Source organism: Grampus griseus (genome assembly GCF_964374135.1).
Source record: "Grampus griseus genome assembly, chromosome: 10".
Classification (NCBI taxonomy): domain Eukaryota; kingdom Metazoa; phylum Chordata; class Mammalia; order Artiodactyla; family Delphinidae; genus Grampus; species Grampus griseus.
Window position 1 is genome coordinate 55606075 of NC_139004.1, and position 23749 is coordinate 55629823.

At 46.3% G+C, this 23749-nt stretch overlaps 1 protein-coding gene across 1 annotated transcript in view; it reads right to left on the bottom strand.

Annotated features, from left to right (window-relative positions):
- MLH1 (mutL homolog 1) overlaps positions 1-23749 on the bottom strand; it is a 51696-nt gene that overhangs the window by 19770 nt on the left and 8177 nt on the right. The window contains exons 4-13 of the mRNA XM_082663989.1: positions 23420-23493; positions 21727-21799; positions 20519-20610; positions 19036-19078; positions 18807-18895; positions 16736-16848; positions 13895-13988; positions 12816-12969; positions 6799-7175; positions 4574-4722 (exon numbers count right to left, since the gene is read on the bottom strand). Coding sequence (XP_082520115.1) covers positions 4574-4722; positions 6799-7175; positions 12816-12969; positions 13895-13988; positions 16736-16848; positions 18807-18895; positions 19036-19078; positions 20519-20610; positions 21727-21799; positions 23420-23493 — 1258 coding nt within the window. The remainder of the gene's footprint in view (positions 1-4573; positions 4723-6798; positions 7176-12815; positions 12970-13894; positions 13989-16735; positions 16849-18806; positions 18896-19035; positions 19079-20518; positions 20611-21726; positions 21800-23419; positions 23494-23749) is intronic.

Genomic DNA, 23749 nt, shown 5'->3' on the forward strand with positions numbered 1-23749 from the left:
GGCAAGGGCCTGGGGACAGCCATAAGCCTGTACATCACATTTTTACTGTACTTTTTTTTTAAGCTTGGACACCACACATGAGTTCTCACATTGTTACGTAAGTTCTACAACACTCTGCTCCCCCCGCAGAAAGAGGCTTATTTTCCTCATTTTTAGAATAAGTGTTCCCCTCTGTTCCCACTGGAAACTCAAAGTCTCTACAGGATGTTCTGCGTAGGTGGAAAATGATTATTTTAAAAGCTGGAGAACATCAAATAATCCTGAATAATGAGGCACTGGAGGAAAGAGAAGCAGTGTAATTTACTAAAAAAGGGTCAGAGATTTTTCCATACAGATTTTTCATCAATGCTCTGACGCATCCACAGGCCACCAAAGGCTCAGCCTGGGCAGGGGGCCGCGAGGGAGCGTTGGCTCCCTGCAGGGGGTTCAAGCCAGGCAGGAGGTCGACAAGGAGGACAGGCAGGGCTTCTCCTCCCTGGGCTCCATGAGGCTGCTTGCACCCATTCCGGCCTCCTATCAGGACCTCTAGAACCTGTGCTTTATTCCTCTCCTAGTTACGCCCACAGCACTGGAGGTCTGCGGGCGTTTCCCTGCCATTCTGCCAGCAGCAAAATAGGACCAAATGCTCTGTGCTTCAAAGCCAAACCACACATCCGAGTTCACAACGGCAGCCTAGGGTCTCAGCACGTTCTCTGAGAAGCAAGTAAAGCCACCTGAAGGAAGGGTGAGCTGTCCTCTGGTTCCTAAGGGCCACATGTGGAACTTGCTTCCTGGCAGCCCCCAGGCGCCAAGGCCTCTGGCTGCTGCCTGAGCTGATCAAGCAGCCCTTCCAGGCAGATGTCACCCTGTCACCCTGGTGACGCGGCCTCTCTCTCTGTTCCAGAACGTCCCTCATTCTACCTTATGTCACAGCCGGTGATTTACCAAACACCGGCCCCCCAACAGCGTAGACTCCTTTAAGACAGGGGTTTGAGTGCATTCAGTGCATTTTCTGCCTCAGGGCTCAGCGCGGTGCAATGTCTGCTGAACTGACTTCTGTGGGGGGGGGGGGTTAAGATTTTTTTAATATTTATTTTTATTAATTATCATTTATTTTTGGCTGCGTTGGGTCTTCGTTGCTGCACATGGGCTTTCTCTAGTTGCGGTGAGCGGGGGCTACTCTTCGTTGCGGTGCGTGGGCTTCTCATCGCGGTGGCTTCTCTTGTTGCAGAGCACAGGCTCTAGGCACGGGGGCTTCAGTAGTTGCAGCACACAGGCTCTAGAGCACGCGCTCAGTAGTTGTGGCGCACGGGCTTAGTTGCTCCGCGGCATGTGGGATCTTCCTGGACCAGGGCTCAAACCTGTGTTCCCTGAATTGGCAGGCGGATTCTGAACCAATGTGCCACCAGGGAAGCCCCCTGAACTGACTTCTTGAACTAAAAGAAGCTGTTACATGGTGACAAACCATAGAAGAGTGTGTACACTTAAACCCAGGACTGTTCACCAAACATCAAGAAAATAAAGTTGTGGATGAAATGCTAAGCACATTTTCAGATTCAAGCGATAGCAAATAACTTATGACATTCCTCATCCTCCTTAACAGATCAAAATTATGTGACTGGCAATAAGTAACTTAGTCATTATTAATCCAGGATAAGCCTAATTCCACGGAACACGTGACGGGATACCAGGCCAGAAATTAACCTCGTTGGTTGCTCGAAAGTGTACCCAGGAGGACTGGGTAAATCCAAAGACTCCAGAGTTGTCTGATGGAGCATTCAACTCTGACGTCCCTCAAAAATAGATTCCAGGGCTTCCCCTCTGAGGCAGCTCCTCCCAATCCCTCCTTCAGCAAAGATCTCCTGAGTCCCTGAGCCAGGCACTCTGCCAGGTACCGCGATGAAATAATCACACAAATAAGTGCAACTAAGAACATCGTTAAAGGAAAGCATCTTCCTTCCTTCCTGGGCCAGGGTCACAGCTCTGTGGGGGCACAGCCAGGCTCTGGCCTGCCTCCCCAGATCTGAGCTTCAGAGAAATCCCCGTAGGCATTCAACTCAGAGACAAGCAGCACCCGCGCCTGGGGCCACATCAACAGATGCAGTGAGCAGGGCCCGAGGCAGCGGCACCCCACCCCCACCTTTGCACATGGCGTCTCAGGTGTTCACCACAACAGCCCGGTAAGGGCTGTAGCAGGAACACCATTTCACAGAGCAGGGAAAGGCCCCACAAAGGTGAACAGACTTCTGAGTGGCTACGGAATGATGTAGCTGGCAGGGGCTTCAGCAGAGTCCTCCTGGCTCCAAAGTGCTCACCCCACTCCCCACACCAGGACTGGGACTCACTCTGTAGACCCTACCCTGCATGTCTGAAAATAGCCTCAAGTCTGAGGGATCAGGGATCACATGCTGTGCTCATCCCAACATGTGATCTAGAGCAGCTGATCTAGTTTTGCACCTAAATACTGGGGCTAGCATCTCTGATGCAAGCCACACCAGTAACGACCCACCCTCCACAAGGCAGGCACCCAGGCCAGTTTTGCCTTGTAGGGATGTTCCAACTAATCTGTCCTCTCCATCTTCCATTTCCTTATCTTTAAAACAGAGATAACAGCATCTGCTCTGCCTCCCTCACAAGACTATTCTAGAATTAAATGAGGTAACACTCATGAACATACAATTTCAGAACATTTAGATTCATCAGCATTTCATCAATGAACTCCAAACCTGACCAAACCTGGCGCAGGTTAGCTTTGTACTGCACTGAAAACAGTTTTCAACTATTCAGAAATTTATTGAAATTATAACTTTAAATAGCCTGCTTTGCATAAGGAATACAAATCCTTAAAGAAAACTCAGTAAATTCCAAATCTGAGGGAGTCTGTCAATTAAGCAACTGTGAGGAAGGCTGCTAAATAAATCAAGTCATGGCCCAACCTCCTCTTAATTATTTAAAATGGTTTTAAAAGCTCCCAGCTTGAAGGCCAATAACAGAGGGAAAGAGCAATGGGAGAAAATCTTAACGGAAACAGAAATCAGAAGCCAACTGGCAGCGCCGTCTACAAGTTGCAAGGCCTTAGTCACAGGAAGCATACAGCCTTCCAAGGGAACAGGCCCCCTATGCCTTTCCCCACATGCAGACACACAAAGGCCCAGAGTGCGAAGGAAAGAAAGAACGGGCAAGGAAAGGCAAATTGAGGCCTTCCTGCATTCATTCAAACAAGCAGTAACTGAGAGAGAAGATGTAAGGGGCCTCTGAGTCAGAGCAGCTGTTTAGGAGGCTAACAGTCAGTGGGAAAGGCACTAAATTCCTCCTTGGCCACGCCGCACAGCTTGTGGGATCTCAGGTCCCTGACCAGGGATCAAACCTGGGCCCTCAGCAGTGAAAGCGCAGAGTCCTAACCACTGGACTGACAGGCGATTCCTCACTCATTTCTTTTAGAAGTCCAGGTTGTCATACTTTAAGATAACTTTCAACACTGCTATAAAATGTTAACTTGTTTAATCAAGAAATGGGTAGTAGGGCTTCCCTGGTGGCGCAGTGGTTGAGAGTCCACCTGCCGATGCAGGGGACACAGGTTCGTGCCCCGGTCCGGGAGGATCCCACATGCCGCGGAGCGGCTGGGCCCGTGGGCCATGGCCGCTGAGCCTGCACGTCCGGAGCCTGTGCTCCGCAACGGGAGAGGCCACAGCAGTGAGAGGCCCGTGTACCGCAAAAAAAAAAAAAAGAAAGAAATGTGTAGTAGATGAAAAATGGCAAGGCCAGGGCTAAACTGTGTAGACTCAAGTGCAGAGCCGCCCAGCGGAGCCCAGCAATGATGGCTCCACCTGGAGCACGACTGTAACTCATAACGTGGGGTCAGGACTGCTATTAGGGCCAAGTCACTATCACACACCTCAGTCCCTGTGTCAGTTCATCCCTGAGAGGTGACGAGCCCCCTTCCATTACTAAAACCATAAAGTTAGTTTTGGAGTAATGGGGACTCAAATGGAGTTTTATACTCAGGTGTTCTGAAAGCTATTTCTGAGGGATTTTTCACTTTATCTTTAGGATATAAAAATATCTATTGACTCCTTACTCTGTACCAAGTGTTTTACTTACATTTTCTCTCTAACCAGCAAAATAATCTTCAAGCGTGAAATTAATCTCATTTTACAGATGAGGAAAAACTGAGTCACAGAAAAGTTAGGTCATGAGTCTAAGGTCACACAACAGAAGCAGTAGTGCCCAGATACAAACTAGGGCCCCCCAGAGCCTGTGCACTTTCAGCAACAGCACACCCAGGGCAGGCCGTGCTGCTTTTAGCTAAGACAGAAATCAAACTGAAGATTATTTAAATGACCACTTTACTCTGACTCCTCTGGTTTAACGAGAGTACCAATTAATTCTAACTAAAACCAGAGACTACTTTTTCCCTTCTCTCCCAGTTGAAAATTATTTTTCAGCTGCTGCTGCTGTGGGTTACTAAAGGAAGCGAGGTTTGTTCAGCACACTGCAGAGGCTGTCCCAACACAAACGCTTCCTGAACTTCCCAAACCTTCACATTAGCAGTTCTGGCCCTGGGAGTCGCAGGCAGCCCTCAGCACTTACGTACTCTCATGTCCCCGCTCACTGATTTCTTCCTGGAGACTCAGAATGCTGGTAAGGTTAATGATCCTTCTCCGGGGGGTACAAGCTGCTGTCATTTCCTTTTGGGATGCATCCTCCACCATTTCCAAATCAGAGCCTTCCCGATGTCTCTTTCTGCAAAGTAAACGAGGAACTGGCAGCTCATAACTATCTTAAAAAAACTGTTTCAAACTCAGTCAAATTTTGTGCCTTGCATTTTGGAGAAGGGAGCAGCTTCTCTGTACCAGCTCTCCACATCTGGGAAGGGCTCCCTGTGCTGGAGGCGGCCAGCCAGATCAGGATGTCCTCCCAGATACTGCTTCTCTGACACCCCTCAAGCCTTATTAGTGGCCACTGCAGGCAGCAGGGTTTTGGAGTCTGGCTCAGCCCGGAGACGTGCAGGGTCTCGATCAAGTGCGCTGACCTCACCACATCTCATTCATTCAGCCCTCCATCCATCCGTCCATCGGGCACTGTTATAGTACCAACCTCACACAGCCATGACAAAGTGCCTGCCCTCACCATGCTACCTTTCTAGTGGGAGAGTCAAACAGCAACCGAAGAAAGATCATTTTAAGTAGCAACAAATACTGTGAGGAAAATAAAACAAGGTAACAGAATGAAGGGGAAGCAAGAGAACTTTAGATTAAATGGACAAAGAAGGTCTCTGGTAAGAGGCGACATCCGAGTTGAGACCTGGGTGACAAGAAGCCGGAGAGTTCCTGCACCGAGGCACCAGCAAGAGCAAAGGGGTGAGAGCTCAGGGAGGTCGGGTCGGCACTGGAGCAGCGTGGCCAAAGCGCCACGAAGGGGAGGAGAGTGATGAGCTGGGGGCGGGCAGGCTGGTTTCACCCCAAGTGCCGCGGGAAGCACTGGTTTTCAGCAAGGAGTGAGACACCCTGGTTCCTGGTTCAGAAAGATTCCTCTGCTGTGTGGTAAATGGCTCGCAGCATTAAGTCCCCAAGTGATAAACAGAAATGTCACACTTCCCAGCAGGGCTGTTAAGAGCATTAACTGAGATAATGCATATTAAGTATCTGGCACACAGTGGATGCTCAGTGAACGTTAGCATCCTTTATTATTCTCTGAAAACAAATCCTTAGAAGCCATCTCCCTAGACTGACTTGGAAGTGAGCAAACCAGAGTTAAAAAACTCACCCAAGTTCCACTGGGCAATCAGAGCCAGGGTTTCAGTGGTCAGACACCAGGGGGATGTGCGGCCTCAGGCAAAGGACTTCACCCTGAGCTCCAGGGTCAGTACCCGCACACACTGAATAAGGAACATCCACCTTACAGATGTCAGTGAGATGTCCTTGAAGCACCCACAGAGTGTACACTGAAGATGCTCAAAATTAACTGACAGTCATTAGTACGGCTGTTCCTGCCCCCTCTCTCTAGCTCTCGTTCACCACTAGCTCATGCACTTCAGGGAGTTTCATAATTTGAACTGAGAAACTGTTCTTCTGAAAGGAGTGAAAGCAGCTTGCAGTAGGATGGAAGAATCCTCCAGATATTTTAGGCCCCACTTTCCAGCCACCTCTGCTGTTGAGGCTTTATCAAAATTCAATACTAAAATTAAAGGATAGATCTTCTGATTTTTTTTTTCTGATGTGTTTTTAAATAATGTTTGGAATCACGGACATTTAAGATATTTCAAAGGCCACTGTGATGGGTGACTCTAAAGCCATGGTCAAAGGCCAACAGTAGACCAGGCCAAAGCACCAACCCATTGGAGGGAGAGGGCAAATCAGGGAGAGAAGATGCAAGGGGTTTGTGACAGTCCAAGTTAGAAGGTAGTTTCATTAAAGAACCAAGGAGGACTTCCCTGGTGGCGCAGTGGTTAAGAATCCACCTGCCAACACAGGGGACACGGGTTCGAGCCCTGGTCTGGGAAGATCCCACATGCCGCGGAGCAACTAAGCCCGTGCGCCTCAACTACTGAGCCTGTGCTCTAGAGCCCGCGTGCCACAACTACTGAAGCCTGCATGCCTAGAGCCCATGCTCCACAACAAGAGAAGCCACCGCAATAAGAAGCCCGCGCACCGCAACAAAGAGTAGCCCCCGCTCACAGTAACTAGAGAAAGCCTGTGTGCAGCAACAAAGACCCAATGCAGCCAAAAATAAAGTAAATAAAATAAATTTTTAAAAATAGTTTAAAATAATAATGATAATAACGAAGGAGGCAAGCTGTGCTTTCCCACAAGGCCATACCTGGGGTTCTCAGGGCTGGAAGAGGGCCCTCTCTTCTCTGACGAGTCTGCAGTCCTCTTTGCTGCATCCTCCTCCAAGCCCTGATTCTTGGCAGCCACTTCAGCAGGAGCTGAGAGTTCAAGCATTTCCTCATCCTGCTGCCTGGCCCCGCTACTAGAAGCAGCTGTCCTGTCCTCTACGACAACAGCCTGGGGCTGACTGGATAGGGCCTTGCTCACAGGCTGCACGAAGGCATCGAGTTTCTGTTCCCGGCAATCTGTGCGGACCATCTGGTGGGCATACACCTTGTCGCCACTTCCAGCAGTAGATGAGAGGGTCACACCTGTTGTGGATTTAACCACTTCCCCAGAGGGGCCAGTAAGACCTGGTAGTAAAGTCTGTGTCAAAAAAGACGACAGTGGGAAGAGTCAGTGTATGAAGGACAGAAGCACAGGTCCCAAAATGGAGTAAAAGCTAGAACCAGGTATATCATTACAGAATTATTATAGAAGCAATTCTGACCAAAACTTGAAGTATGAAATTAAAAATACACAAATGTAAAATTCAGCTAAATCCTTATAATTTAAAAACTGGTTTGAGGGCTTTCCTGGTGACGGAGTGGTTAAGAATCCACCTGCCAATGCAAGGGACACGGGTTTGGGTCCTGGTCCGGGAAGATCCCACAAGCAACGGAGCAACTAAGCCCATGCACTGCAACTACTGAGCCTGCGCTCTAGAGCCCATTAGCCACAAGTATTGAGCCCACGTGCCACAACTACTGAAGTCCGCGTGCCTAGAGCCCATGCTCCACAACAAGAGAAGCCACTGCAATGAGAAGCCTGTGCACCGCAACAAAGAATAGCCCCTGCTCACCGCAACTAGAGAAAGCCCGCACGCAGCAATGAAGACCCAATGCAGCCAAAAATAAAATAAATTTATCAAAATAACCCTTAAAAAATAAAATAAAAACTGGTTTGATATAAAAATACTAGTGTAAAACTCTCATATTTTTGTCTACTTTTTATTTTTTTGCTGCCATAAGAGATTTTTTTTATTGTGGTAAAGTATACATAACATAAAATTTATCATTTAACCATTTTCAAGTGTACAGTCCTGTGGCATTAAGTACATTCACACTGTCGTGCAACAATCACCAACATCCACCCTCCCAAACGGAAACTCTCTACCCATTAAACAGTAACTCCCCATTCTCCCCTCCCCTCTAGCTCTGGCAACTACCTTCCTACTGACTATTTTTAAATATACATATTTCCTAGGTCTGTCCACTGGAAAGGCCTGAAAGCAATGACCACCCAGTAGCAATGAGGTCCCCCAATCCCAGATTATAGTGTCTAAATGCCATTCCCCACTAAAATAAACCAGAGTTCCTTGGAAAAGTGGCCAATTCCAGGGCATGGGCTGGGAAAGTACAGAGTGAGCCTACAAACATCCTGTCTCACCAGGCACAAGGAAACTATCAAAAACTCATGGAATTGGGTCAAAAGGACAAGAGCCCCAGCCTGAATGGCCTTCTGCTGGCCAAAGATGGAATAATTTGACTACAACTGATTGAATTATGATGCTTGTTAACAACTATGACAAAATACTAAAAGAGAAAGAGAGAAAAATGGAGAAGCGAAAGAGGGAGGGAGAAAGGGAGAGACAGAAAAAAGTCATTAAATGTTACTGGACATTGCTAGGACACCAACCCATTTCCCTGCAAATTGATCATCAAAGGCATAGAACTCAGCATTTATCCTTACTTTCTGGTATGAACTGTATTTCAGGATAACCTGTTAGCTCTAACAAATGAGTGAAAATTATTCTGTACAGAAAATTATAGCTTATTAATAAAGAAGAAATGATAAAATCAGAAAATCATAATCTTGCAATCCTAATGAAATAACTGATGCAGGCAATGGTCATCAATGAATGGTGAAACCTTTAAGCTAATCACTAATAGTGAACTTCATGGTGAAGGAATCAGGCTGTCACCAGCTAAGCCTGCTGAGAAATCCTAACACCAGGATGATAGAACAAGCCATCACACGCCTCCTGCTGGGATTCGATAGAAAGTACATGGCAGGGGCTTCCCTGGTGGCGCAGTGGTTAAGTATCTGCCTGCCAATGCAGGGGACACGGGTTCGAGCCCTAGTCCGGGAAGATCCCACATGCCACGGAGCAATTAAGTCCGTGCACCACAACGACTGAGCCTGTGCTCTAGAGCCCGCAAGCCACAACTGAGTCCACGTGCCACAACTACTGAGCCTGTGTGCCACAACTACTGAGCCTGCGTGCCACAACTACTGAGCCTGCGCACCTAGAGGCCGTGCTCCACAACAAGAGAAGCCACCACGATGAGAAGGCTGCGCGCTGCAACAGAGTAGCCCCCGCTCGCTGCAACTAGAGAAAGCCCATGTGCAGCAACGAAGACTCAATGCAGCCATAATAAATATTTTTTTTAAAGTACATGGCATCATCTATCACAACTTCTTGCAAACATTTTTTTAATCTGAATATAATCATACCTCTAGATCTAATTTTCAGTTTATAGGAAATATGGAGGATTGAAACAAATTAGAGGACACTAAGAAGAAGCAATCGGCTAACCCAAAATGTGCATTTTTCTACAGGACACCTTCAAAATAAGCTAAAAAGAACTATAACCAAAAAAGGTAGGGTGATCTTTCTAGTTTCAAAGAGACATAACCAAATATAATGAGTGGAACTTGACTGGATACAGATTTGAACAAAGCTATTTTTTTTTTTTTTAGCCGTGCCACATGGCTTGCAGGATCTTAGTTCTGTGACCAGGGATCGAACCTGGGCCCATGGCAGTGAAAGCACCGAGTCCTAACCACTGGAGCACCAGGGAATTCCGGAACAAAGCTACTTTTATAAAAAGATCTTTTTTTGAGCAATTAGGGTATTTGAACACAGACTGGATGTGAAATGGTATTATTACTATTAATTATATTAGGTGTAAAAGGACATTGTGATTGTATAAGGAAAAAAAATGTTTTTAGATGCATAATGCAGTACTAGGGGAAAAATAAGTGCCTGGAATCTGCTTTAAAATACTCCTCCCCAGGGACTTCCCCAGTGGTCCGGTGGTAAAGAATCCGCCTTCCAATGCAGGGGACTCGGGTTTGATCCCCACTCGGGGAACTAAGATCCCACATGCCATGGGCAACTAAGCCCACGCGCCACAACTACTGAGCCCGTGCACTTCAACTAGAGAGAGAAAACCCACATGCCACAACTAGAGAGAAGCCCGAGTACTGCAATGAAGATCCCGGGTGTCGCAACTAAGACCCAACGCAGCCAAATAAATAAATAATAAAAATTAAGAATTAATTAAAAAACACTCCTCCCCATCCCCCACCCTCAAGTGGGAGAGGAAGAGAGAAAACAAGATGGCCAAGTGTTGATGATCTGTTGAAACTGGGTGATAGGTACATGGAGATTTGCTGTATTACCTGCTTTTCTGTGTGTTTAGAAAGATTCAGTAATAAAGAGTTAAATAATAAAAAGTTACAGTAGCAACTCTGCTCAAAAAGGAAAAAGTCTCCTGGCACAGTTTAAAAAGGCCTTGCGATGCACTTACTTCATCTGCCTGTGCAATTTCCACAGGTGGATTTTGGGAGGCAGAAAGTAACATAACTACTCAGTAATTTTAAAGTCCTGAAAAGTGAAATACCTTGTCCAATATGACAGAGTCGGAACAAACTGCAAGAGCCGCCAGGGTTCCCGATTTCCATACCAAATGGCCTCACAGCAAACCAGGGCTCTTGCTGTACTGGCCTCTGGAGTAGAGTGCAAGGCACAAGCTGGGGAGCAAGACAAAGGCGACCCACAGCCAGAAGGTCAGGAGCCAGGGCAACCTGCTGTTGGCAGGGCAAGAAGGTGTTCTGATGACCCCACAGGAGCAGGGGCAATCTGAGTTTGGAGCCCTCCACGCAGAGCAATGCACCAACAGAGGGAGGCCCTCTGATCCAGAAACCCACCTTCCTTCTAAAGACACACTGGTCAGGACCATGCAGAGTTCTTTTGGGAAATAAAATGTAATCTAACTAAATGAATCTGCCTCATGCAAGATGAGACAAAGAGGGAAACTGAGAGGTTCTTTTCCCAGTGGAGCGACAGACTCCTCCTGGATCTCTGGTGAACCCCTTCCTCTGGGTCTCTCCCCCAACTCCCCACCAGCCAACCTATGTCCAGGTGCTGGCAATTCCAGATTTTTAACTATTAGTGAATGGAGCCACGTCCTCTGCTCAGACCCCCTCCCCACTTGTCCCAAGTCGCTGTGGATTTCCATCCACTCTCCAGGCCACAGCCAGAGAGCTCTTCATAAAATGCAAACCAGATCCCGTCAATTCCCATCAAGTCAAGGTCTAAACTCCTTAACTTACTGATAAAAACCTCTCGATCTGGCCTGAATTCTGCGGTGAGCGTAGGCCTTCAACACGCAGACTCCGCGTTGCTTAACCCCGGCTGCACATGCCAGCACCCAGCAAAGCTTTTAAAAACTACTGATGCCCAGTCCCCACCCCCTGAGATTGATTTATTGGTTTGGGGAGGGCCCAGGTATTATCTAAACGTTCCCAGGTGATTCTAATGGCAGCCAGCATAGAGAACACTGACTCAGCACGCTGAGCATTCAGATCCTTAACACCTGTTCTCTTGCACCGCACCCCACCCCTCCCCGAGGCCTGTTATCCTCATCCTTTCCTCGGCCAGAAACGCCCTGTGCACTCCTCGTCCCCTTCTGCCCACCTAATTCCTTCTCAGCCTTGGGGGCCCAGGCTCCACATCCCTTCTTTCACATCTCTGAGGCCCAAGCCCAGGACAGGAGCCCCCTCCTCCCTCCTCCCAAGTCTCTGTTTTTCTCTCTTGTGGGATGGGGACTCGAGGAGAGGAGACCGTACCCAGCAGCACCTTGCCCATGGGGGAGCCTCAGCACATATTTGGGGAGGGAGCAGTAAAGGGTGCTGAGCAACAACGACGGATGAAAACCACCTGCCAGTTATGGAGCCCCCCCGTGCAGCTCCTGTTCCAACGGCTCACACACACCCCACCCTCAGCTCCAGCAACCTCTAGGCGTGCGGGCCCCAGGGCTGCCCCAAGTGTGTTCATTTCACTGCTGGTCTCCCACCTAGGTTCTTTCCAGGTGGTAACTGTGAATACTCTTATGGGAAGCACTCATCTGCTTGGTCACTCTGAAAGTTTTCTGAGAAGCAGGGCTCACAGAAGCCTGCTCTCTGCTTGCAGGACCCAGTGTAATTTAACAGGGAAAACGTTTCCATTTCTGTAGTTTTGGTGTCTGCTGTGCTTCTGATGAACCCATCAGAACCCATCCTCACTATGAATACAGTACAGGACTGCCCAGAAATGATGTCATCTCAGAACTGGGACAGGACACTAGAGATCATATTACCAACCCACTATTTTACAGATGGGAAAACTAAGGCCCCAGAGAGGGCGAGCAGTTTATAATCAAAGCACTTAGAACCTGGATAATTGTAATAAGATGAACGGCTGGACATTTTCCATCTGCTGTTCACCAACCACTTGTAAACTTCCTTGAAAGTGGGGGTGACCACTTCCACCTTTACTGAGGGGGACATGGAGGCCAGGGAAGGTTAGTCACACAGCAGTAACCCAGGTCTGACACGAGAGGCCCCGTCCTTCCCCTGCCTCTCCAGAGCCTGGCCCCTGCACTCTGCCCTAGGTATGTGGAATCAGCCTCCTCTGAACGTCTCCAGTGGAGAACGCAGGGGAGCGGCGCCCTACTCTGTTTCAGACAGCTCATTTTCCTAGGAAGGCAGTCTAAGGTCAGAAGGAGGCAGAGAGAAGAACTCAGGGCTTGGCTCCAGGCCCAGGAATAACACCACAAAACCTTTACAGTTGGGTTCAAAGAAGGAAATGCTGCTGAAGGAAAGTCCTAAAGCAACCGTCAAAAACCTGGGCTCTCGTGTGACAGGGCACATTTAAGGTGGCAAAAGCACCAGAGAAAGAGCTGGGTGAAGCGCCCCCACCTGGGTGAAATAGGTCCTGGAGGCGTTGGAGCCCAGGAGCCTGCTCTCAACGTGCTGCTGCACCCGCTCCAGGATGCTGTCCTCGTGCAGGAAGTGAACTTCGTGCTTCGTGGGGTGCACGTTGACATCCACATTCTGGGGGCTGATTTCTAAACTGGCAGGAAAAAAGAGAACAGTTGCCTCACATGGTGAAGAATGGGGGCGGGCAGTTCACTCACGGTGTATGTGGTGGGTGGAAGACTTGAGGCCGAATGACACAGCGGTTAAGACTTCAAGGTCAAGTCTGAGTGACCTGGGTTCAAATGCTGACTCTGCTACTTGAGAGCTGAGTGGCTGTGGGTAAGTTACAGCATCTTTCTATGCCTGTTTCCTCACTTGTGAACTGGACATAACACATGGTGGGGATTAAACTCGTGTAAAGCACTTGGCATGTACATGGCATGTTTATCATACGTCAGCTGTTATTATCACCTCTCCAGAACTAGTGGAATTTCTCATTACATAACCCAGGGCCAAGGCACTTAACTTCTCTGGACTGGTTCCCCCATCTGTAACCATGAACCTGTCCTTATTTAGTGCTCAGTATTACATGGAGATCAAAACAGTATATGTGAGAGAACTTTCTAACATTAAAATGTAATACAAAAGTCAGTTTAGAGGCTGTGCCAGCTATCACCTTATTGCCTCAGGCCAAATTCACCACTAACTGCTGGCTCTGATAATGGGGCGTTGTAGTGTGGATCTTTGTAGGTAGAGGGCACTGGACAGACCCTGGAGAAGGAAGCGTTTCTCTGCCAGGTTCGGGCAGGTTCCTCCTGGGGCAGGGGCAAGACCTTATTCACCTTTGTTTCACTAACACACTGCCTGGCACAAGGGAGCCTCTCAGTGGGATTCTGCAGGAGTGAATAAAGGAAAACTGTGCCCTTTACCTGTGAAAAGGGAAAGAACAACCTGTGCCACTGGGGTATGGGATTCACTCTGACCAGACTAATTAGCAAGTCCACCTCTTTCAAAGAGGACCGCTGGACAGAATTACTCTTCCTTGTGAGTCTTGGGTAAGGAGTTCAGAGCTGCATTACCTGAGGTACAGGAACGGGTGTGTGTTTTTGGGCAAATATGCTGCATACACCGTTTCTATGGCTTTTCTTAAGGAAGTTGACTCTACCAGACGATCTAGAAAATAAAAGTAATTAGCTCAAATCTGTCCCAAGGGGTGAGGTGACAGGTGCACACCTATACTATGCCATGACATCAGCTCAGGAAGAACACCTCTGGGGTGACATCCACATCAGCCCCCTTTACCATTATGACTCCTCAGCATCTCACTGTGGGATTGGGGCTCTCCTCTCACCCGAGTAGCAGGAATACGACGGGGCAGTCAATTCTGCCTCCCCACTCCCTTCCCCCTGCCAGTCCAGGTGGACCACATGCCCTTGCTCAGAATTTCATTCTGCAAATACATCGTGGGGACCTACCACACGTGCCACAAGTTGGGAAACAAACTCTGGTAAATAAACCTAATTCCAACTCCCAGCGGTAAGGGCCACAGGGGAGGGAGTGGCTACCTCTACTCAGGGACCTCCAACAGTGGGGGAGCCAAAAGGAGTACTTAAGGTTAAGACTGTGTTTTCCAGACATTTCAGGTGGTAGAAATATCTGAATGCATGTTGGAGGTAATTTAGGAAATGAGGCAGGCTTGAGGGGGTGGAAAACAATAAAAGCTGGGAGAGATAAGACTAAAATCAGGAGAGATAAGACTAAAATCAGGGCATTGGCAGGTGGATTCTTAACCACTGCACCACCAGGGGACACACGTTCGAGCCCTGGTCCCGGAAGATCCCACATGCCATGGAGCAACTAAGCCAGTCCTCCAAAACTACTGAGCCTGCGCTCTAGAGCCCGTGCGCCACAAATAACTGAGCCCACATGCCACAACAACTGAAGCCCATGCGCCTAGAGTCCGTGCTCCACAACAAGAGAAGCCATCACAATGAGAAGCCTGCATGCCGCAACTACAGAAAGCCCATGTGCAACAACAAAGGCCCAGTGCAGCCAAAGATAGAATAAATTTTTTTTAAAAAGGAGCTGCTTTCAAAAAAAAGACTAAAATCAGAGGAAGATCTTCATACAACACAGCTCTCTTTTCTCCTCAGACCGATGACCTGCTGATGACCTGCTGTCCTGCGTTGGTGGAGCCAAGGATATGCCACATCTTTTTATTTCCAATGAGAAGACCGGCCGTGATCTTAGCAATGAGGAGACTATTATTCTGAGTGCTCACTACATCACCCACAGCTGCCTCAATAATGCTGCTGTACTGTGTAATCTGACAAAAGGACAGCTGGAGCCCCTCAGCTGAGATTTCTGATCTTGAGATATGCCTAAGGCGTGTTCTTTGTCCCTGCCACCTGAGCGAGCCTGTCCAGTGTGTAGATAAGTGAATGACACACATAAGAGTCTGAACTAACCTCTAAAAAGTCTACAAATAACAAATGCTGGAGAGGGTGTGGCGAAAAGGGAACCCTCCTACACTGTTGGTGAGAATGTAAATTGATACAGCCACTATGGAGAACAGTATGGAGGTTCCTTAAAAAACTAAAAATAGAATTACCATATGATCCAACAATCCCACTCCTGGGTATATATCCGGAAAAGAAGAAAACTCTAACTCAAAAAGGTATATGCACCCCAACATTCACAGCAGCACTATTTATAACAGCAAAGACATGGAAGCAACCTAAATGTCCATCAACAGATGAGTGAATTAAGAAAATGTGGTTTAGGGACTTCCCTGGTGGTCCAGCGGCTAAGACTCTGCACTCCCAATGCAGGGGGCCCAGGTTCAATCCCTGGTCAGGGAACCAGATCCCACATGCTGCAACTAAGACCCAGCACAGCCAAATAAATAAATATTTTTTTTTTAAAAAAAGAAAATGTGGTATATATATGTATATACACAATATTACTCAATCATAAAAAAGAATGAAATACTGCCATTCGCAGCAACACAGATGGACCTAGAAATTACCGTACTAAGTGAAGTCAGAGAAAGACAAATATTATATGATATCACTTACATGTGGAATCTAAAAAATAATACAAATGCACTTATTTACAAAATAGAAAGACTCACAGACAGAAAACAAACTTATGGTTACCAATGGGGAAAGTGGGAAGAAGAATAGGAGCATGGGATTAACCAATACACACCACTATATATAAAATAAACAACAAGGATTTACTGTATAGCACAGGGAACTATATTCAGTATCTTGTAATAACCTATAATGAAAAAGAATCTGAAAATATATATATAGACGTGTAACTGATTCACTTTGCTGTGTACCTAAAACTAATACAATACTGTAAACCAACTATACTACTTCTTTTTTTGGGGGGGCAGCTACACGCAGCTTGCAGGATCTTAGTTCCCCAACCAGGGACTGAACCCAGGCCATGGCAGTGAAAGCGCTGAGTCCTAACCACTAGACTGCCAGGGAACTCCCAATCAACTATAGTTCAATTAAAAAAAACAAATACTGCCTGCACCTGAGATACCCCCTCCCTGTATCCTGCTGTGCAATTTCCAGTGGTGGGCCTTGATATAAGGAGAGAACAAAGATCTGCCCAGGGCCTGCTGGTAAAGGCTCTGAGGCCAGCAGGCGAGCAGGCTGAACTGGCTCCCAGGGGCCTAGGATGCCGTCTCCTGGGCGCCCTCTCACAGGCAAGAACCAGACTCCCCAACTGTCAGCCAACAATGAGCACATGTGAGAGGGCTGAGCAGACTAAGGGCAGAAATTAAACCACATTTCGGCATGAGGTCTTCCTGGGTGTAATCAAACCTGTCCACGAGGAATTTTTCCATGGCCCCCTAAGGTTCCCTGTGGATAGATTTCCCCACGTGGCTCTTTCTCACTTACGATTGATGAAGAGTAAGAAGATGCACTTCTTCACCGAGTAGTTTGCATTGGATATGTAGCCATTCATTTTGAAGGCGAGGGTTTTATCCTCACACCCAACTTCTATCAATTCTCTGATTGGAAAAGAGAAATTTTGAGGCTTTGGAAAAAAAATGGAAAATTCAAACTTTCTAAAGAATCAGAGTTGGAAAAATCAGGGCCCCTTCCCATAAATTGACTGCCAAATGTGGACCCCTGTGACTTGGTTCATTGAGATCCCCGGGGCCCGCCCATTCATCCATCTGTCCACCCATCCACCCACCTACCCACCTAGCTAGTGTTTTCAAGCACTTATAATATGTTACGTGCCAAGCGTCACCGTCACTGCTAGGACACAGCAAGTCTAGGCTCTGAGAACTTATTTTGCCGAAACTTTTATGTATCTTAGTAACTAAGTCCCAAAGATGAGATTCCAAAGAACTCATCTCTGCTAAATCCCTCACTCTGCTGATGGACACCACGACGGGGCTCCTGTGTGGTGCTCCCCAGAGTGTGTTTATGGGGAGGGGAGGCTAATAGGTGAAAAGAGGTTCTCCCACAAGCCACACTCATTTCTGCCTGAGGGCCTCGCAAGTGCTGGTCCCTCTGCCTGGAAAGCTCCCACTGCTAGCTAATTAATTCCTCCTTATCCCCTGTAACTCGGGGACCACTTCCTCAAAGAGCCTTCTATGACAATCCCTCTCCCCAACCACAGGAGATTCCCCCACCTTATACTTTTCCTTTGAGGCATATAGCACAGTCACTAATGAATGGAATAATTATTTCCTGTGTCTTTCCAACTAGAATATGAGTCCTCTGAGGGCAAGAATCCTTTCTGCTTTATTCCCTACTGAATATCTCTACCACACAGCACAGCACCCAGCAAGGAGCACTTGCTCATTAAGCACTTGCTGGATGGATGGAGGATGCTTTGCAGGCAGTGGTGTGTGCTCCCAATCTGAATAGAGGGCACAGCTCGCCTTTCTTCCACCACACGGTGAACCATCAAATCCTCTCTTCCCCAAAAAAGAGGCTGGTGCTCTGGAAACATATTTTGGGAACTGCTGCTCTCTTACAGCCCCTAGGAATTTCATAACAACTAATTCTGAGTCTTAAAATTTGGTCAATGAGCTCTTAAAAGTTTCACTGTACAACACAGCTCTCTTTTTGCTCTGGGAGCACAGCTGAAAAAACAATTCCTTAATACTTAATTAGTAAGAAAAGGGTAGTTAAAAGCAAATTGACTGTTCCGTAGCTAGGAACGTGGTTTTATTCCAAGAGTGAGTAATTTGTCCTTCAAAGTAGAAAACTGAGTTCTAGGACTATTGCTCCTGCTTTTAAGATTATTGGAAAAAGTGAAGTCAGGGGCTATCTAGTTCATCTGTGTACCCCCAGCATCTGGTGCACACCTGGCATATAGAAGGCTCTTAGTATTTTTCCCCTCAGATTATGACACAGGCACTTTGGGCTTTGCAAAGTCCTGAGATTTAGCTATGGATCTGTGATGGAAACAGTGGTTTTCACCCACAGAAGGGAGTGCCGTGGAAAATCTATAATAATACAAGCAGTTTTCCTGCTTAGGCTTTCCGTGACAAGATTTGGTGACACAAAACTGCTTGCCCCCAGACAGGCAAGTGTTTAAGGGCAGAAACATTTTATTTGTCTTTATATCCTTAACTTCTGACACAAAGACTTGGAATATGGGAGGCAATTAATAAATGCTGAATGATAATAAATGCAATCCTAAAGTGATGATAATGAAAATACAAGGACAAGAGGGAGCACTGGAAGATGACAGAATTCTCCTATACTGGAGATATTTTGAAGACAGAGACCTAGAGAGAACACACTGATTCATAGCCAGAGCATCTAGGAGATGTCATGTACCCAAGAAGGGTTGATTCCATGAAATAATCTGAAACATGACACTAAGCCTGAAGCATGAAAACAAGCCTGCATATTTGGTTAAAGCAAACTCTTAAGGCAGGTGTTAACAGATTCCAAAATAATGTGACGGAACGCAGATTTTTAAAAATATAAATTATCAACGTACCGGCTAACAGCATTTCCAAAAATGGAGCGAATGTTGTCCACAGTTGTGGCATTGGGCAGTGTCCTGACGTCGGCTACCGTCTCACCTTGCTGATAAACAGAACAGAAGATCCAACTTACTGTCTCACAGGGCTGACTGAAACACCATAACCTCGTCTCCACGGGCAACTATAAAAAAATCCTTTCTTCTTTTACAATACATAACCATCCCCTATAAATCAAGAACTTACTTTTTTAACCGAGAAACTAATGCCTGAATTGTGTATGGAATACCTGGCAGAGAAAAAAACAAAACAGTAAAAAAAAGAGTGGCCAAATGCAGAGTACATGCCCCCTTTCAGTTAAACAAACTGGTGGAGTTAAGTAATCTAAACAAAGATATATACAAACAAAAATATCTTTAAATGTCATATTTTACCCACAGGAGAATAAGCCAACAGAGACGACATGAAGATATCAATGCTAAATGTGGCAGAATCGAATAAAAAACAAAAAACTTTGCTTCTATACGTTGCTGACTAGACTCAAGGATATTTCAATACAATCTCCTCCTTGCCTACAGTTTTATTTTCACAAACTCAAAAGATCTGGGTTGCCTCAAAGACATCTTGAGAATGTAGCCTGAACACCCCCTGCACTCTGTTGTTCTGTCTCAGAGTCCCCAACACACGCCCTCCCCACCCGCTTCTTCCCCCTGAGGTCCTGTCCTAGTATCTCCCAGCCTTTTCTCGGTTGGCTATCATTTACTACTCCTCCCACCATGGGCCCCAGGACCTGGAGGATTGTGTCTAGCCAAACGCACTTATTCAGTAACAATTAGTTCACTTATCACACCTAGAACTAAAACAGCCAACCAGAACTCCTCTATTTCCAGGAGCTAATTGATATTGTGATACTGATTCATACGATTCCAGGGGAAAAAAAGCAAAAAAACTTCATGTGTCTGTTCCACTTTAATAGAGGTAAATGTTTTACTGATTTTAATTTTTGTAGCAATACTGAGAAATAGTTAACACACCTCTGTTACAATTCAAGGACACGCAGGCTCAGAGAGCCATGCTGGGGCCACTGTACTAGCGGGTTAAGTCAATCCTGGACATAACGTTGTTTTCACCTGCCCTGAGTCCCTTCTCACTCTGTTAACAGGCCCTAGTCTTCCTTTGGGACACTACCTCTTCCCCATTTCACTTGATATATCCTTAGACTGCCAGTCAAGAAATCTGCTCCCCACAAATGTGGGCACACGATGGGGGGACCCAGGCTATGCCAATAAGATGCACTCTCCTGGGAGACAGGCTCTTGAGCAGAGTCAGGAAAGGAATGAAAACAGTTGGAGCAGGGCCACTATATTAAATCCCTGAAGCCACCCTGCTTCTTGTTCTCCCCAAGGAGCAGCCGTCCACACACTTCTTTCCACTTGCTGAGTCACTCCTCGTCTTTCAATAAACGTCTTTTGGGCTCAGGTTAGTACAGTCAGTTTGTTTTGCCTGCCACCAAAGGACCCTCACTGATACAGAGACCAACTCTTGCTCTCTCCTGGGGACATGAAAGACAACCCAGAATTGGTGACTAAACCTTGACCAGAAACAATCTGTAGGCTAGTACTGCTGCTTACCATCTAGCTCAGCAACTGTTCTCAATTTCTAAGCAGCAGAACACATTCCTTTGGTGAGAGAGTGGTTCAGAGACACCCGCCCAGATTTTGGACTGTACCTGCCGACAACTTCCAGAATTTTCCCATACTCTTCACTTGGATTTTTTAAAGCTTTCCTCCTCGTGGATATGTTGTAGAAAAGGTCCTCTACCTGAATAGAAGATTGATTTTTCTTGTAAACTCACAGAAATAGATGGAAATAAAGCTGGGTCTTAAGGCAGAGAATCCAACTACATTTATCACCAGCACAGTTCTAAGCATTAGGAGAGGCGGCAAGAGATGGGGCAGTCTTAACAAAAGAAAGAAGGGATATTTCACCTGCCTCCCACTTTACTCACTGATTTCTCAGATAGGTACTGGGGGCTACCTCCATGTCAGGCTCTTTGCCTTGTGCTGGGAATAAGAAGACAAATGAAGCACAGTACTGCCCAGAGTAGCACAAGATTTAGTGGGGCAAACATAAACTTATAAACAATTACAATACCACATGGCATTCAAACCTATTTTGCAGACTAAGAATAATTATCAGATCTTTTAGGGGTTATTGGAAATTACACTGTGGTCCCAGTTACAGGATTCCCCTTAACACGCACTACGAAGTACACGTTCATTTCAGCCCCCACCCCCCACTCCACCTGCCTCATCAAGCCCAGGGCTTGGAACCTTCGAGGAGATGTGCTCTGGCTGGGGCTGAGGGTGGTAGGGTGGGATGTGTAACATGACAGTGGGGTGCTTTATGGGATCTCGGAACGGGAAGAGACCAAATGTGGCACCACAGAAATAAGGCAGTGTAACACTTTCTCCTAATTAATGATACAATCTGTTACTCAGAGCCCTTTGAGTGAGTGGCAGATATTCTTCGTTACATCCTTCCTTGATAGATGAGCAAAGTGACGTTAAGGGACATTAAACGACTTGCCTCTGGACACACAACCACTGAGTGGCAAGGCTAAGACTCTGACTCCTCAACTGGAGCCAAGCTTAAGGTTCTTTCAATGCCAGCTACCCTGCCACAGAGTTCTGTGGTCTCAACAAAAGAAACTCCCAGCCTCTTAAAAAAAAAAAAGGAGGCGGTGGGCAGGCTGCCATGCCACAAAAGTCAATAATTATTTCTCTTTCTTAGAGTGTGGTATCTTGGGGCTCCCATTAACTAGTAAATATTCATTTTTTTTAATCCTTTGAGAACTCAAAGACAATTTTGTTTTTTACTTCAATATTTATATAAAGCTCCCTTTCAAAACTTTCCCCTCCCGTGCACCATTCTTACCGTGATCTGGGTCCCTTGATTGCCTGCACATGGTTTAGGTGGAGCTTTCAGCTTTCCATCTGAGTAATGTGCTCTAGCAGAAAATATAAGAGATTACTGAGAGCTAACAAAAAAAAGAACAGACACTTACCCAAAGAGTAAAAAGGTAAATTACACAACAATAGATTAAAATATAGCCATGTTATAAATTGTCTTAGTTACCTGTTTCCTCTCTTTTTCCACTTCCATAACCATTCTAATTTGATACCAAAGGAGGGGGGAAAAATCCATTTTTTGGTTTGTTTGTTTTTTTTGGCAAATATTGCTTTTTAGTTGCTGAGTTCTGGGCTACAAACAATAGTTTTGCCATTGCCTAAGATGACTGTAAAATTTTTTCCAATGATTCTGCAATCATTTATTTGAGGGGCTACCATGTTATCAGGCCTGTAAACGCCCTGTAATAAAGGCAGGCCTTTGGAGGTTCTTGATTTAGTGAGGGGACAGACTTTTCCCTTAAGTGTAGAACAAGGTGCTAAGTGATCCAGAGTAGGAAAACATTTAGCCTGGGGTGGGAGTGGGGGAAGTGTCACAGAAGAGATGACAATTCACCTGGACTCTGAAGCAGTATAATCTCAGGTGGAGAGAACAGGGAAGACCATCCAGGAGGGGGAAAACATAAACAAAAGCAAAGAAGCTTTAGAATATGCAGCAGCTGAGGATGTGTGGAGGGGAGAGGCTGGAAAGATGGACTGAGTCCATTGGGAGGATGCTAGTTGCTATGACAATGACTCGATTTCATCCTCCCACAGAAGGAGGGCTACTAGAGGTCCCAAGCAGGGGCATAACACCCCAGAGGCAAAGAAATGGAACCTGTGTCCCAGACTATTTCAGAAGATATTCACTCACAAGTGGCTCCCCAGTTTGTCAGAAGGGATTCTAATCATATCAGCCCAGCTAGGTCCTAGGGCTGTTACAATTTGCATCGAGTAAACCCGCTCTAGCACCAGTGCTGCAGACTCTGAAATGTTCCATCTTCCATTACTGCACACACTCAACTGTTAAAGAGGGCTGAGAAACAGGCAGAACTGCCCTTTGTTGAAGCTATTTTCTATATAAACTAACAATCTGTATGATAAAAAAAAAAAAAATCTGTTTTTTGGCGTGAATTAGACACTCAATACCCATCTTTCACTAGGGAATGGCCAGTGCTTATGAAAACAAAGGTGTGATTTTGATTCCCTGAATCCCCTTTCTGTTCTGTTCCAAGGTCATTCAACAGCCTCTGAAAACTGTGCCAACATAAAAGTGGCCACCTGTGGGAAGGTGCAGCAGGGGGCTCAGAGCAGCTAAGGAACCAGGATCCTTCAGCACCCCAGCCATGGCCCCATAATCAGGCCAAAGGGACATCCTGCCAAAGGGCAAAGGGGCAGAATGACATCACAGCTCCCACGGACTCAGAATTCCTCTGTGTAACAGACACCTTGCTAGGCACTTGTAATCTGTTACCTCGTAGCTTTCACGAGTCCATAAAGTAAGATTATTACCTATGATGATCCCTGTGGATTATCAACTAATCCAAAGGCAGGAAAGAAAAGTTACCCAAGATCTAGGCCAAAAAAGATAACACTGGTGTTCAGATAGGATTACTTTGAGATGCAGACAAAAAGCACATTTCAGGATGAATTTATACACATAGCAGAGGACAGCACTATACCTGTATGCACACTTCCCGTCAGCTGTTTTGGTTGTAATGCTGACGTGAGCCACATGGCTTATGCTGGCCAAAGCCTAAGGAAAAAAAGGAAATGAAATGAAAGAAAAACCCACTGCTGGGTCACCCCATCTCATCATTAATGGAGAAGTTATCTCAATTGCCTCTTCTGTTTTGTATTAACAAATGGCAACAATGAGCACTCTGCTCACTCGCTTTGATGATGCTTTTTTTTTTTAAAAAAAAAGAAAGCTATTGAGTTGAATCTGTAGCATAATTGCTAGAACAAGGGAAAAATATATATATAAAAGTCCAAAAGGAAACACACCCAAG